Source organism: Schistosoma haematobium, chromosome 2, assembly GCF_000699445.3.
Source record: "Schistosoma haematobium chromosome 2, whole genome shotgun sequence".
In the NCBI taxonomy this organism is placed as follows: domain Eukaryota; kingdom Metazoa; phylum Platyhelminthes; class Trematoda; order Strigeidida; family Schistosomatidae; genus Schistosoma; species Schistosoma haematobium.
The window spans coordinates 33676911-33691953 of record NC_067197.1 but is presented as its reverse complement, the minus strand read 5'-3'; the positions used below and the strand labels follow the sequence as shown (position 1 = coordinate 33691953).

The 15043-nt window shown below is 33.5% G+C and overlaps 1 protein-coding gene across 2 annotated transcripts; it reads right to left on the bottom strand.

Moving 5' to 3' along the window:
• Positions 1-1876: 1876 nt before the first annotated feature.
• On the bottom strand, positions 1877-14763 carry P2RX4_4 (P2X purinoceptor 4; the record flags this gene model as incomplete). 2 transcript variants are annotated; one of them, XM_012941470.2, is made up of 1 exon in its annotated part: positions 1877-3838. In XM_012941470.2, one exon carries the CDS (start codon positions 3836-3838, stop codon positions 1949-1951), a length of 1890 nt encoding a protein of 629 aa, XP_012796924.1. The 2 variants fall into 2 exon arrangements, with proteins under 2 accessions (XP_012796924.1, XP_012796925.1); XM_012941471.2 differs by lacking the exon at positions 1877-3838 and adding an exon at positions 13054-14763.
• Positions 14764-15043: the final 280 nt, after the last annotated feature.

Sequence of the window (15043 nt, the reverse complement as noted above, 5' to 3'; positions counted from 1 at the left end):
ATATGATTATAGAGTTTTAGTAAGTGACGTTTATGAAAAAACAATCATTTATATTCACCTAGTGTTGTTTCCCATTGTTATTTAGGACTACAATTGATCAGTCTATTGTTGGCATATATGCATCCTGTACGGATTGCCTCGATATAGCCTTAACTCATAATCTCGAGTCCCAGAGTGAACATCAAACCTCATATGCAGATACATCCAGTGGACGAGTCCCAAATAGGATGAAACGCACATCCTGGATTGCACTACTCGCCACCTATCCATCTTTACTTAAAAATCTTTTATGTTTTATCAACTATAGTTTATTTCATTGTAAGAACACACAACAACAAATAATTAACCAAAAATCTCAAATAGAATATGTTGACATAAAATAAAAAGTAAATAGAAGCAAAGCTAATAATAATTTACATATTCCTAATTCATTATGAATGATAGTTACATTTAATATTTGTCAAGTCCATTTATTAAAAAAAAATTAAAATATACAACTTGAGAAATATTTGTACGTTACTATGGTGATGTAAAACAGACAATGAAGTTGTTTGTTTGTTTGTTTTTCTCTCGATTAAAAAACAATCGAATTGAAGATTATTCAATAACACATTATGATAGATTAGGTTAAACAGGAAAAAAAGGAGAAAAACAGCAACAATAAGAACCATTTAAAATATAAAATATTTAGTTATGTAATAAAAAGTGTGCTTTTTTCCCAGTTGATGAAAACATGATTAAAAACATAAAATCATTGATTATTGAATAAATATTCGCTGAACTAATCCCATTTTACTAAAATACAATGATATGAACAAAGAATATTCCTTTCAATAATTTTACATCAGGTTCTACAATTATCATATCCAAATTAATAATCCATAAAATTGGGCAAGTTTAAGGTAGAGTACATCATTTATCTGGGCTACCTGTTCCTTCGATCTAGATATTTCATCACGTTATCTGTTTTCTTGTTTGTTTCAGCATATTATTATGTCTACTGTGCTCACAATCTATTCAGGCGCGTTTATGAAACGTTTACAACCTTTCGCTGTACGGGTTACGAAAAGGTATAATCAGCGACATCATGGTGGCTGGCAATATGCATTGAAACGAATGAACATTATTCAAATGTGGATTGCCGAACTCCTAACATCTAACTGGCCATCACTCAAAATTTATCGTCACAGTCGATCAAGCAATAAGAAAAGGAAACTTGTTGAAATACTTTATGCTGAGAATTCTATATTGTACCAAAAATATAATGTTGAATAAAGCTTATAATAATAATAAAATTGTAACACGTGAATTAAGGATTGTTTGTCATTAGAAATCTAGTCAAATCGTTAATGTTGGAGCTGACTAATATGAAGTGCTAACTTGAATTAGTTTATAAGTGAAATGAAATCGTATGATAAATAGTGACCAGAATAAATACGGTCAACATGGGGTAAGAAAGAGAGAGAGAGAGAATGTTGTGTTCACAGATCAGAAATTACGTAATATACAGAATAATATGAATTAGGCAAGAATTAGCACATAGGTGTGGATACTGAATAAATCTCTCAAAAAGGTTAACTAGTGTAATAATAATAATAATGATAATAATGTACTCTGCTTTAAACCTGGCCAATTTTATGAATTATTAATTTGGATATGATAATTGTAGAACCCGATGAGAAATTTTAGGAAAAGAATATTCCTCGTTCAAATAAATATTCATTTTTCAAAAAGCAAAAAAAAAAACAAAAAAAAAACAGAAACATTGTTGAAGTATTTGATCAAAGTGTATTAAATTCTTTAACTCTTTCAAATCGTTTCTTTTTCATTTCTTATAATAGAATAACGAATCATTTGATGCACAAAAAGAAAAACAAAAAAAAACAATTTGTACCCTCTTACATGTAATAGATTGTATGAATTTTTTTGTTTTTTTTCTTTCTCCAGTCTATTTTCTTGGGTAGATAAGAATATTTGGTTGAGGATTAATTGTTGGTCTTATAAATGATGTACAACACTTTGGTAATGTTGAGATAGTTTTTAATAATTCAATTTCAGTATGAGTAGTATTATTAGTAGTATGAGTAGTAGTAGTAGTAGTAGCTTTCAAATTTGACTCTTTCATAAATGTTGACAATTGTGTTGACTTTAAATCACATTGAATATATTTTGAATTTTGTATTGAATGCTTAGTTGTAGTGTAAATAAGATCATTGATTGATGTAGTATTCTTTTTAAGAAAAGAGATATTATTATTCTCATTTCTATAAGGAATAGAAGTGAAACATTCATTTAAAGGATTAGTTATTCGATTTGTTAAATTATTTTCACTATTTGATTCTCTTTTATTGTTGATAATTTGTGATGAAGATGTTGATGGAGTATGATGAAATCCAAGAAAACTTGGTTGATCTAAAGAAAGTTGTTCATTTTTTGAAATAAGTAAATGACACTTACTCATTTCTCGTTTTTTACATTCATTATTATTATCTACCCACATGGGGTGTGAAACAGGATCATAGATTGATAAACTATTTCGATCGTAAATTCGCACTTTATCAGTATTCATTTCGTCAAGATGATAATTACCGGGATAAAGTTTCAATTCAAACGATTTATTATCGTTATTTTTCATTGTATCAAAATCATTTTCTTTACATTTATTCTTCAGCTCTTCTTCTTGTTGTTTACGGCGTTTTTCAGCAATATAATCAATTTTAGCCTTTCGATATACACTACGTTTTCTAGTTGTATTCAATATGATCATATCACATAGAACTGTTGCTATACCGAGTAGTGCTAATCCAGAACCAAAGTTCATTGAAAATGTTAAAATATTGAATTTACCACCAGTTCCATACACTGTTATAAAAAACTGGATACCATAAGCTTTAATCAAATTACGTTTACGTACACCACCATCAATGTAATGTTGACTAAATCGAAAATTCCATCCATTCGCCACATTACTCTCAAAGTCATCTAATCGACGAAATACATATTTCGGTAAACACTTCTCCTCATCGAAATCTAAATTACAATTCCATTCAATGTGAATTGATACCATACCACCAGTCTCCCATATATCTTTATTTACTGGATCAGAATATTTCAGTATATCACCGAGACGAAAAATCGGGCAATATTTCAATTTATCATCATTTGGATTATATAAACAGGTTTTCAAAAATAAACGACTCATCCATTTAAGTATATTCCTGCGCTTTATTCGATAACGTGGAAATTCGATACTGTTTTTCAGTATTACTGTGAAATTCTCTGCTGATGATAATAAATGAGGTCTCGGAATAACACCATGTTCTGTAGGACACCAACCATATATTTCACATACACGTAAATTTGCTTGCCTTGTAGAATTCACACATTTACCTGTTTGTATCCCACTACCACGTTGAACTAACTGTCCAGAGTGACATTGTGAATCATTATGACAACTATTACCAAAAACATCGTGCGATTCTTCACAATGTCCCAATGTCTGTCCAGGTGTATAAATCAAATTGGTCATCACAAAGAATGCTGAATTCTGTTGTGGTGGTATCACATAATCAGCCGCATCCCAAACAGTGGCTCCAAGTGATGGATTATTAGTCACGTTGGCAAAAGCGACACCTTTCAATTTGGCAGTCACTCCACTCACTGCTTGATCAAATGATTGATAACCTTTTTCATAGATCATCACCCATAGTACAACATAGAGAATAATTCCTAATTGTATGAGTCTAAATGTGACTCCAATTTTCTTTGAATGAATTTGTACCACTTTCTGTGTTTCATATTCCAATAGTCCTTCAACAAGACTCTTTAAAAATCCCATCAGCTCAATAATTTATAAATTAATAGGTAATGTTTCACAATGTTCAGTAAAATATTTAAATTCTTTTTGAAGTTAATTAGGCCTGAAGTTTATTTTTCCATACATATTCAGTCAATATCTGTGAATAATATTTCCTTTACGAATTGTTTTATGCCAATTTTTACTTTGTATTTGGTTTACATATGAATAAATAGCCTCAATTGGTTATCAAAATGACCAATTAGAAGTATGACTGAAAATTAACTTATGTTATTCTTCATAAACTACAATGACTTACTTATGAGTATATAAATGGATATTTAAAATATATTTTAAGAAATTACTTATTTCGATAGAACAATGAGAAGACAAAGTCGATCTGATCAACTCTGTCCTCTCATTGTTCCATCGAAATTTATAAAAGAGACCATTTGCTTTAAATTACTTATTATCTGAACACTGGGAAAAATTAGTTTCATATTGGCTTATTGACTAAATAATATCAAGTTAGTTGTACAACTTCAAAATCTGTTTATGATAGATTTGTCCCAGTTCCTTATTATAAGGCTCATTGAATGTTTATATGATCTGGAAATGATATTGTATTATTCAAGTCTCCTAACTTTGTACCATTTTTTGTATTCCTTTATTTTCTCTTGTGTTCAAATCATTAAACTACAGTTGTAGTTAGAGAAAATAGTTTAGTTTTTGGTAGCATATTGAGATAATACTACATTATTTTTTCAATATCAAACTGTTTAAAGCAAGATGTTTGAGAACATGTGTGTTTACACTGGAAGAATAGTGAATGTGCATTGAGATCAATTCAATCTGATCTTGAAATGTAGTACTGTTAATCTACGAAATTCCACGATATCAACTGAAGGGAAACTTAACTATCAGTAAATAATAATTCAACTTGTGATTCGACACAAATTTATTTGATTTTGTAAACAGACTCCAGTCATTTAGGTTATCATTTGATAATCTTATTCAAAAACAGTCCACAATCTATCAAAGTCATCACATATATATGTTGTTAAACATTAGAAGTTCATAACGTTTTTAAGCTATTTAGATACTACTTAGTCTATAGAGTAGAAATCTTATAATGTACTAGTGTAAAATATAGGTTTACGGAGACTTTGCCATTGAACTAGCTGATACGTGATAAATAAAATGGTAAATTGGAATAAAAATTATCCTTCTTTTGTTTAACGAAAATTCTCAGTGATTGTAAACATTGTCGAAGTTATAGTTACAATCCTACTTATTAAGATGTTGGAGAAATTTTGAATAAAGTTTAGGTTTAGGTAAGATGATGGTTGCAGGTTATCAACAGGAAACCCTGAACCCGGGTTTCGTGCTACTTGACACTCGTCAGCAAGGTGTACCTGTAATCTTGAGGGACCAGGTGCTTCCCGATGGATTCGATCCCGTGTCACCCAGCTTCACAGTCATAGACGTTACCACTGACCTCCTGTAGGATTGAGATGTAATCACAATTTATTGATCATATATATATATATATATATATATATATATATATATATATATATATATATATGATTGTCCGAGTTTTCCCATTGACGTTTAGAGCTGCTAATTGATCAGTCTCTTGTTGGCAATCCACATAGGATATATATATGCCAATAAGAGACTGATCAATTACAGTCCTGAACATCAATAGGATGATAAGCGAAAATGGATAGTGTGCCTCGCAGTGGAATCCGGGCCAGTGCTAAACATCAATCGGAAGATTCAAGTAAAACAATACCAATTGAATCTAAACTTCACCGCATTGCACAAGCAAGCGGTTATCAGGACTTTGTAGCTAATTGGATAACGCGCTCGTGTTTGAAACGAACGGTACCGAGTTCGAGTCCCGGGGTGAACACAAACTCTGAGACGCAGGTACGTCCGGCTGATGAGTCTTAAAAGAGATGAAACGCGCGTCTTGGATTCCACTGCTAGTCACTATCCATCTTTGCATATAATGCTTGTGAATTAAAGCAATATAAAGGCAATACACACACTTTGCACATATACTAATAAGAGACTGATCAGTTACAGTGCTAAACAACAATGGGAAGATTCAAGTAAAATAATACCAAATCAATAGGATAATTCAAACAACCAATACGAAGATGAATTAAACTTTACTTCATTACACAAACAAGTGACAAACAAGCTAACTTGTGTGAACATCAACTGTGAAATGCAGGTACATCCATTTAACAAGTCCCAAATAAAACAAAACTTACCTCCTGTATTCGACTGCTAGCTACCATCCATCTCTGCTTATAATATTTGTTCGCTTCGTAACCCTGTCACGAAAAAGTCAAGCAGAATTCACGTGACTCACAGTATCATTCAGTGGTTTCGGAAATGAGTAATTCAAGTCTACTTTGATTTTATACATTTATTGAATATCAATCTGAGCGATCACACTACAGATATCCCAGGAGTCAAATTACAAAAATGTTAACAATATTGACAGATAAGACATGAAAAAATTAAATGGTTTACATAAGTTAATGTACATATTCTTATGGATGCGTGGACGGCATGTTTCAGGAGTAAATATAGTGAAGACTATGCAAACTCATAATGTCAATTTATACAATAAGATATAATAGATATCTCTATACTTGGGAATTTTCGTTGCCTTTGATTAAAAAAGTAAGTCTTGATTAACTGGATTTATGACTGTCACAGTGTATTTAGATAATTAACCAATATTCATGTAAACAAACTTCCACCAATTTATTGTAATCAGAACTTTCTGTAATAATTTGAATTATGTTTTCATTGATCATGACAAATGATTCGTAGTTTGTAATATTCATTAATGTATGTTTGAGGGTTCCTAATATTAAAAAAAACTCATTTCATCAAACAAGTTTCAATGTCATATAATATTCACTGACTGGGGCAATGCGTGGTGTAACCAGTCGTCATCAGATCTTACTAAGCGAATCAGGTCGGAATATCTAATGAATGTTTCTCTCAATATATCTTCCTGTACAAAAGAGGAATCGATTGAATCAAAGATGAGTGAAAACTGACGAAATGATCTACATCAATATTTATTGGATTACCAACTAGCAGCAGCCTCTGAATCAGTAGGCCTCAACATACATAAGAGAAAAAGCAAGATCCTCAAATACAACACAGTGAGTACCAACCCAATCACACTTGATGGGGAAGCTCTGGAAGATGTGAAATCTTTCACGCACCTGGTCAGCATCATCGATGAACAAGAAGGATCCGATGCAGATGTAGTGGCGAAGATTGGCAAAGCAAGGGCCGCATTCCTACTATTGAAGAACATATGGAACTCAAAACAACTGTTAACCAACATCAAAATCTGAATCTTCAGTGCGAATGTCAAGACAGTCCTACTGTACGGAGCTGAAACGTGGAGAACTACTACAACCAAAATCAGAAAGGTATGAGTATTTATAAACAATTGTCCACGTAAGATACTGAATTGTCTGGTGGCCGGACACCATCAGCAACAGCCTACTGTAAGGGAAGACAAACCAGCTTCCGGCTGAGGAAAAAATTAGGAAAAAAATAGAGGTGGATAGGTCATACATTTCGGAAAACATCAAACTACATCACGAAGCAAGCTCTAACTTGGAATTTGGAAGCGAAACGGACAAATGAAAGGCCGAAGTACATATTGCGTCGAAAATTTGAGGCAGACATGAAAAGAATGAATAGCAACTGGAAAGGGTTGCCCAGGACGGGATTGGATGGGGAGTGCTGGTGGGAGGCCTATGCTCCTCAACGAGAAGTAACAGGTAAGTAAGTAAGTAATTAGGTAAGTAACCAGGGATCTTTGACTAAATGAGAAATTTAAAAACTATTGAGTATGAACAAAACAGTGTCATTTATTTTAGTGTATAAAAAAAATTGTTTGAATGTAGAGGAATATGATGGAATCCACTGTAACGGTTAATTGGTATTGTCCATACAAATGAAGTAAGTGTGATCGCTAATTGGCTGGGATAATATAAGTGGAGTCACTTAACTCCAAATCAAAATGTCTAAATTTATCATCGAGGAGGGGAGACAAGGAGGATGTCGGTTAGACAGAGACAAATGATTGCGGGTCTTCGTGGCTGACGAACATTTAACTATAACGAAGTACCGTTGAAACCATGAACTACTTCAAGTTAGACAACCATTAAAAACCTGATAGCACTGGATGGCGTTTGCGTATTAGCACGAGATCACTCAACAGTCACAATTGATTGATCACTGGGTGGTGATCAATGTCATGCTTGTCTAGTCCTTATTAGTGCAGATCGAATGCTATCGATCATGTTGCAATGTGGCCACCAGTCTAGGTGACTCGACACTACCACCACCACCACCATCTAAATTACTCAACAGTGCCTATCCACTTTCACACAGAATGATGTAGAACCCACGACCTGTAGTAATTCGCTCAAAAACTCTACCTACGAGAAATTGAACCGTAATCCCGTGGTGTGACAATTGACACACTCGTTCGAGGTAAAGACCGGTGTCAGGTAAGGTTGCTTACTCTCACCCTTTCTCTTTCTCCTAGTGATCGACTGGATCATGAAGACGTCAACATCTGAAGGGAAACGTGGGATACAATGGACATCTAGGATGCAGCTGGACGATCTAGACTTCGCAGATGATCTGGCTCTTCTATCGCAATCACAACAACAAATACAGGAGAAAACGAACAGTGTAGCAGCAGCCTCAGCAGCAGTAGGTCTCAATATACACAAAGGGAAAAGCAAGATTCTCCGACACAACACAGCATGCATTAATCCAGTCAAAATTGACGGAGAAGATTTGGAAGATGTAAAAACCTTTACATATTTGGGCAGCATCATTGATGAACACGGTGGATCTGATGCAGATGTGAAAGTGCGGATCGGTAAAGCAAGAGCAGCATATTTATAACTGGAGAACATCTGGAACTCAAAGCAACTGTCAACCAACACCAAGGTCAGGATTTTCAATACAAATGTCAAGACAATTTTACTGTATGGGGCAGAAACCTGGAGAACTACGAAAGCCATCATCCAGAAGATACAGGTGTTTATTAACAGTTGTCTACGCAAAATACTTCGGATCCGTTGGCCGGACACTATTAGCAACAACGTACTGTGGGAAAGAACAAACCCGATCCTAGCGGAGGAAGAAATCCGGAAGAAGCTCTGGAAGTGGATAGGACACACATTGAAGAAAGCACCGAACTGCGTCACAAGACAAGCCCCCACTTGGAATCCTCAAAGCCGAAGGAAAAGAGGAAGACGAAAGAACACATTACTCCGGGAAATAGAGATAGACATGAAAAAAATGAACAAGAATTGGATGGAATTAAAAAAAGGCCCAGAACAGAGTGGGTTGGAGAATGCTGGTCAGCGGCCTATGCTCCATTGGGGGTAACAGGCGTAAGCAAGTAAGTAAGTAATCCCCTGATGTACAAGTCAAACCTCAACCAACCAACGATATTACATGACCGCCTTCCACTGTCTTCTCTGACTACATTCCCCACACACGGCACGGTTAGTTGTTTCATTGAAGTACGAAAATTCTCCATAGCCCCACACTAACTACATCGAAACAGTTGCTTGATGATCTCTTAATTTCGGTAATTTCGCACGTTCTGTTGACCTGTGATGTTCAAAATTATTATCAAATATGCACTATTGTTTACCATATCACATATTTTTATTGTCAGTCATTGCGGACTGTCAAAATAATATGGTACTGTGAAGATAATGTTCTGTAGAACAATTGAAAACACATCATTTGTATGCTAACATGAATCAATCACGACATATTTGTGACTAAAATCGGTGTGATAATTACAATACTAACCATCCTACAATGAGACTTTCATCACAATGCATCATCAATCATGTGATATCACTTCCCCATACAAAATACATTTATAATCATATTCACTCATATTCATTTACTTTCAGCACATGTAATAACGGTATAGAGTACTGTTCTTCATTGTGAAAAACACTGGTGAACACCGAATTTCTAAAAAAATTCTATTGGAAATAATGTAAACTTTCAAGTTCGTCAGTGTTCTTGACAAAATCATAACTAATGATTATCTATTATGCTCTCATTGTTAACCACAAGTGAAAAATCTCGGCACCTAATTCTCAATTCTGACCAGTGATTATAGAAAATTAGACATAATGTTCAATCGTGCAAATGCAAAGAAACAGACTAGAAACTTGACGGTAACATTTCAAAGTTTGGACGAGCTGAGCTACTATTACATACTATAGACGATGTTATGAGTGCAAAACATTCGTCATATCTGCATCATCGGTGAATATTACCCGCTTGAAATTTTCACGTTGTCCGGAGTTGACACACTGAAAGTAGCGGAAAAGACAAAAGACAGTTGGTCTAAATCATAAACCAGATGAACAATTTTATGTGCCGTTAGCAAATCGCATCCGTTATTCAGTAAATAAGCATCTTAGTGGTATCTCCTTATATCATCAATCCGTGGAAGAACAAAATCAAATGTGCTGAATGAATGTAATTTAGATAATATTTATTGGGTGCTTTTTGAAATCAGATTTCACAATAAGCATGCCCTTTTATCATATATTGATCAACGGAATGAACTGACGCATAACCGAGAGAGCCTCTGTTAACAATATCATGAACATCTTATATAATGAAAGAAATATAAAAGATGGTTTATAAATATTCCACAGTTTATTCGCTTTACCAAGTTGATGCCTTTCCACAAATGACCAACATGCAAAAGCACATCTACAGTGCCACTCACTTCTAATCATTTTACTGAAAATGTGTTTTTAATTTAACACCTGAGAGCTACCTGTGTTTCTTAATCTCCAACTAGATGCAATGAGTCAGTGTTATACACATATGCAACAATATAAGTATCAAAATCAACAATAATAAATCAAATGATATTGATTACGACGAAGACAAAGAGGGAAATCCTAGTAAACTGGGTAACACAATATACACACGTAATAATAACACCTAAATATTAGTAATTCTCATGAGAATTTTGTAAAAAAAAATGACACTAGTGTACCAGGAGTACAGTTAATCAAATCGAATAGAAACACATTCGGTAACAACCGGTGAACAGTGATTGCAAATTCAAACACACGCATTCAAACACATTTTTCAAATATCCAACACTGAAAATAAACATTCACATCCATTTCATTTGGTCGAATAATCATAACTCCCAGCACATCAACACACAAATTATGGTCATTCTTATTCGTCGTCCAAACAACAACATGAAAACCTCCAGTTTGTAAGTCTTTACCAAATGATATCAATTCACTCTGATGAATAGAATTTACAATACCACAAAATCGTTATTATTAACACCGTTAGATACCGACTCAAAGGTCTACAGGTTAAGTGATCACGCGTGAGACTGAAGGACCTGGGTTCGAATCCCTCAAGCGAGATCGTAGGTGCGCATTGCTTAGGAGTCCCACAATGAACAAACAGACATAATAGTCTTCGAACGATAGTCTCATTCTTAACTTTTATAATCGAATGTGAAATACTTCCTTCACTAGAGTTGTGTTAACACTTTATTATACATTTGATATTGAACTGAACACACACATGGTTAGCAAGAAATAATGCAGACTGTAATTTCAAATTAATTAGTTATTCTCAAAAAGATTTTTAACAATCTGATCAATTTTGGAGATGATGAAGTGAATGAAAAAGATTTTTTATGAAAAATATTTTCATCTAGAAATATATATATTCCAGACAGGATATAGCATAGTCTGATTTCAGGAAGTATAGTCAAGAATGAGACTATCGTTCGAAGACTATAATGTCTGTTTGTTCAATTAATTTATTGTTAAACTGTTGAGTAGTAAATGAAACAACAACGGAAATTTACATGAGGAAAACTGTTGATGTGATGTGCATACTTACATACATATACATATACATAATTAATTGATTTCATTAGGAATTATTGTAAATTATGCTACACATTGCTATCTCAGAAATCTTCCATTACATTTAATTGTGATTGTTGTTGTTGTTGATGGTGGTGGTGGTGGTAGTAGTGAGTTGTTAGGGCGATGTGATTGAATACATCAATATAAATCTCAATTGACCACATGTCATTGATATGATATGAATGTGACACTCAATGTCATTAATCATTTTGTAAATTTTTTGATTGAGATCACGAACTGATTGATGTTAGACCATCATTGAAAATCTGGAAGCACTGGACGACCATTTCGTCTTATTGTGGGACTCCTAAGCAATGCGCACCTACGATCTCGCTTGAGGGATTCGAACCCAGGTCCTTCAGTCTCACGCGTGATCACTTAACCTGTAGACCTTTGAGTCGGTATCTAACGGTGTTAATAATAACGATTTTGTGGTATTGTAAATTCTATTCATCAGAGTGAATTGATATCATTTGGTAAAGACTTACAAACTGGAGGTTTTCATGTTGTTGTTTGGACGACGAATAAGAATGACCATAATTTGTGTGTTGATGTGCTGGGAGTTATGATTATTCGACCAAATGAAATGGATGTGAATGTTTATTTTCAGTGTTGGATATTTGAAAAATGTGTTTGAATGCGTGTGTTTGAATTTGCAATCACTGTTCACCGGTTGTTACCGAATGTGTTTCTATTCGATTTGATTAACTGTACTCCTGGTACACTAAGCCATGTTCCATATTACGTTTGTCTAATTGACGCAACCCACTGATAACCTATATTCTTAGTCCTGAGGAGACTTACATCTGGACTTTACACCTATTCATCGCTTTTTTGATTTGTCCATTATGTAACTCATTGAAACTCAATAATCATCGCAATTCGTCGCATTAAAAAAGTCAATAAATATAGTATATTAAATCACTGTACTGAATAAATTTATTAATTACCACCTACAAGATGAAACAGTAAACAAGAAGCTTACGGTATTTTTTTTAAATTTCCATGTTAATCCTGTTTTCAGGTATCAACATTAATTACTATGAAACTCAGTATGGTCATTGTTGATGTGATTCATAGAGAAACAGAACAACTATCATGATAGTAATAGTAATGATAAAGACAAATTATATTCAACAATTCACTTCATTAACAGATATAATCATAAATGTGATTCCAATGAGATTTAAACCTAAAATGCTTTGGATACCTTTTACTTTAAAAAAAAATTAGTTCTCATTCCTGAAGAAGTCTTTGTTGTTTCCAATATTGTTGTTTATTAGTAGTATGATTACTAAAAGTAGTACATGGATTAATTGAGACATCAGACTTTTGAAATGTTGCTATATTAGATAAATTAGAAATTGATGAATGGGACTTATTAGATAAAATTGAAGCATTATTGAAATTGTTATCTGTTTTATTGATAATTGAAGTTACTTTTTGTTTACATTGTTCATGATGGTTGATTGTAATTAAATTTTCCTTTGATACCTGTGCTTTCGGAAACAAATTAGATTGAATTAACAAAGTATGATTTTGTTTTGATTTTATTTCAGGGTTATAGTTTATAGGAGTAACATTTGATCTTTTAAATGATAGTAGACTTCTTTCAATAATGAATTGCTTTATCGATGGAAATGGAGATCGACGGATGGAATCAGGTGTTCTCACAAATTCATGATGACGTCGAATAATTAAATGACGTTTCTGATCACTTTTGGTTTCTTTAACTACTGGATAGGGATCATCATGAATGTTAAGTTTCTCACTAGACTGGTGTACATTTATTTTTTCAGCAATTAAATCAATTTTTGCTTCACGATAAATGTCTCTTTTTTCTGTAATGTTCAACACAATCAAATCGCATAACATAGTAGCTATACCGAGTAGTGCTAATCCAGAACCAAAGTTCATTGAAAATGTTAAAATATTGAATTTACCACCAGTTCCATACACTGTTATAAAAAACTGGATACCATAAGCTTTAATCAAATTACGTTTACGTACACCACCATCAATGTAATGTTGACTAAATCGAAAATTCCATCCATTCGCCACATTACTCTCAAAGTCATCTAATCGACGAAATACATATTTCGGTAAACACTTCTCCTCATCGAAATCTAAATTACAATTCCATTCAATGTGAATTGATACCATACCACCAGTCTCCCATATATCTTTATTTACTGGATCAGAATATTTCAGTATATCACCGAGACGGAAAATTGGGCAATATTTCAATTTATCATCATTTGGATTATATAAACAGGTTTTCAAAAATAAACGACTCATCCAATTTAAAATATTTCTTCTTTTCACTCGAAAATGAGGAAATTCAATGTTATTCTTAATCATTACTGTGAAATTCTCTGCTGATGATAATAAATGAGGTCTCGGAATAACACCATGTTCTGTAGGACACCAACCATATATTTCACATACACGTAAATTTGCTTGCCTTGTAGAATTCACACATTTACCTGTTTGTATCCCACTACCACGTTGAACTAACTGTCCAGAGTGACATTGTGAATCATTATGACAACTATTACCAAAAACATCGTGCGATTCTTCACAATGTCCCAATGTCTGTCCAGGTGTATAAATCAAATTGGTCATCACAAAGAATGCTGAATTCTGTTGTGGTGGTATCACATAATCAGCCGCATCCCAAACAGTGGCTCCAAGTGATGGATTATTAGTCACGTTGGCAAAAGCGACACCTTTCAATTTGGCAGTCACTCCACTCACTGCTTGATCAAATGACTGATAACCTTTTTCATAGATCATCACCCATAATACAACATAGAGAATAATTCCTAATTGTATGAGTCTAAATGTGACTCCAATTTTCTTTGAATGAATTTGTACCACTTTCTGCGTTTCATAATCAACTAACCCCCTAAACAGAATACCAATTAGTCCATTTGTTTGACTCATTATAAACTTTTCAATAATTTTACAGCTTTTACTGCCAGAATATATAGTGAAGTATTCAGCCAAAAGTACGCCAACATAAATCAGGGTTAACTCTATTTAAATTATTAGATGTATATTATTGGTTAGATAAAATATAACAGAAAGATATTACATTGCTACACTTTTAAGTAACTCTCTTAACCTACCCTTTTTGTATTAAATAGACTGTAGGCGGATTACTCTACCAAATGATATATACTTTCCTAAATGAATGTATGAATTCAACCATAGTTTATTTGTC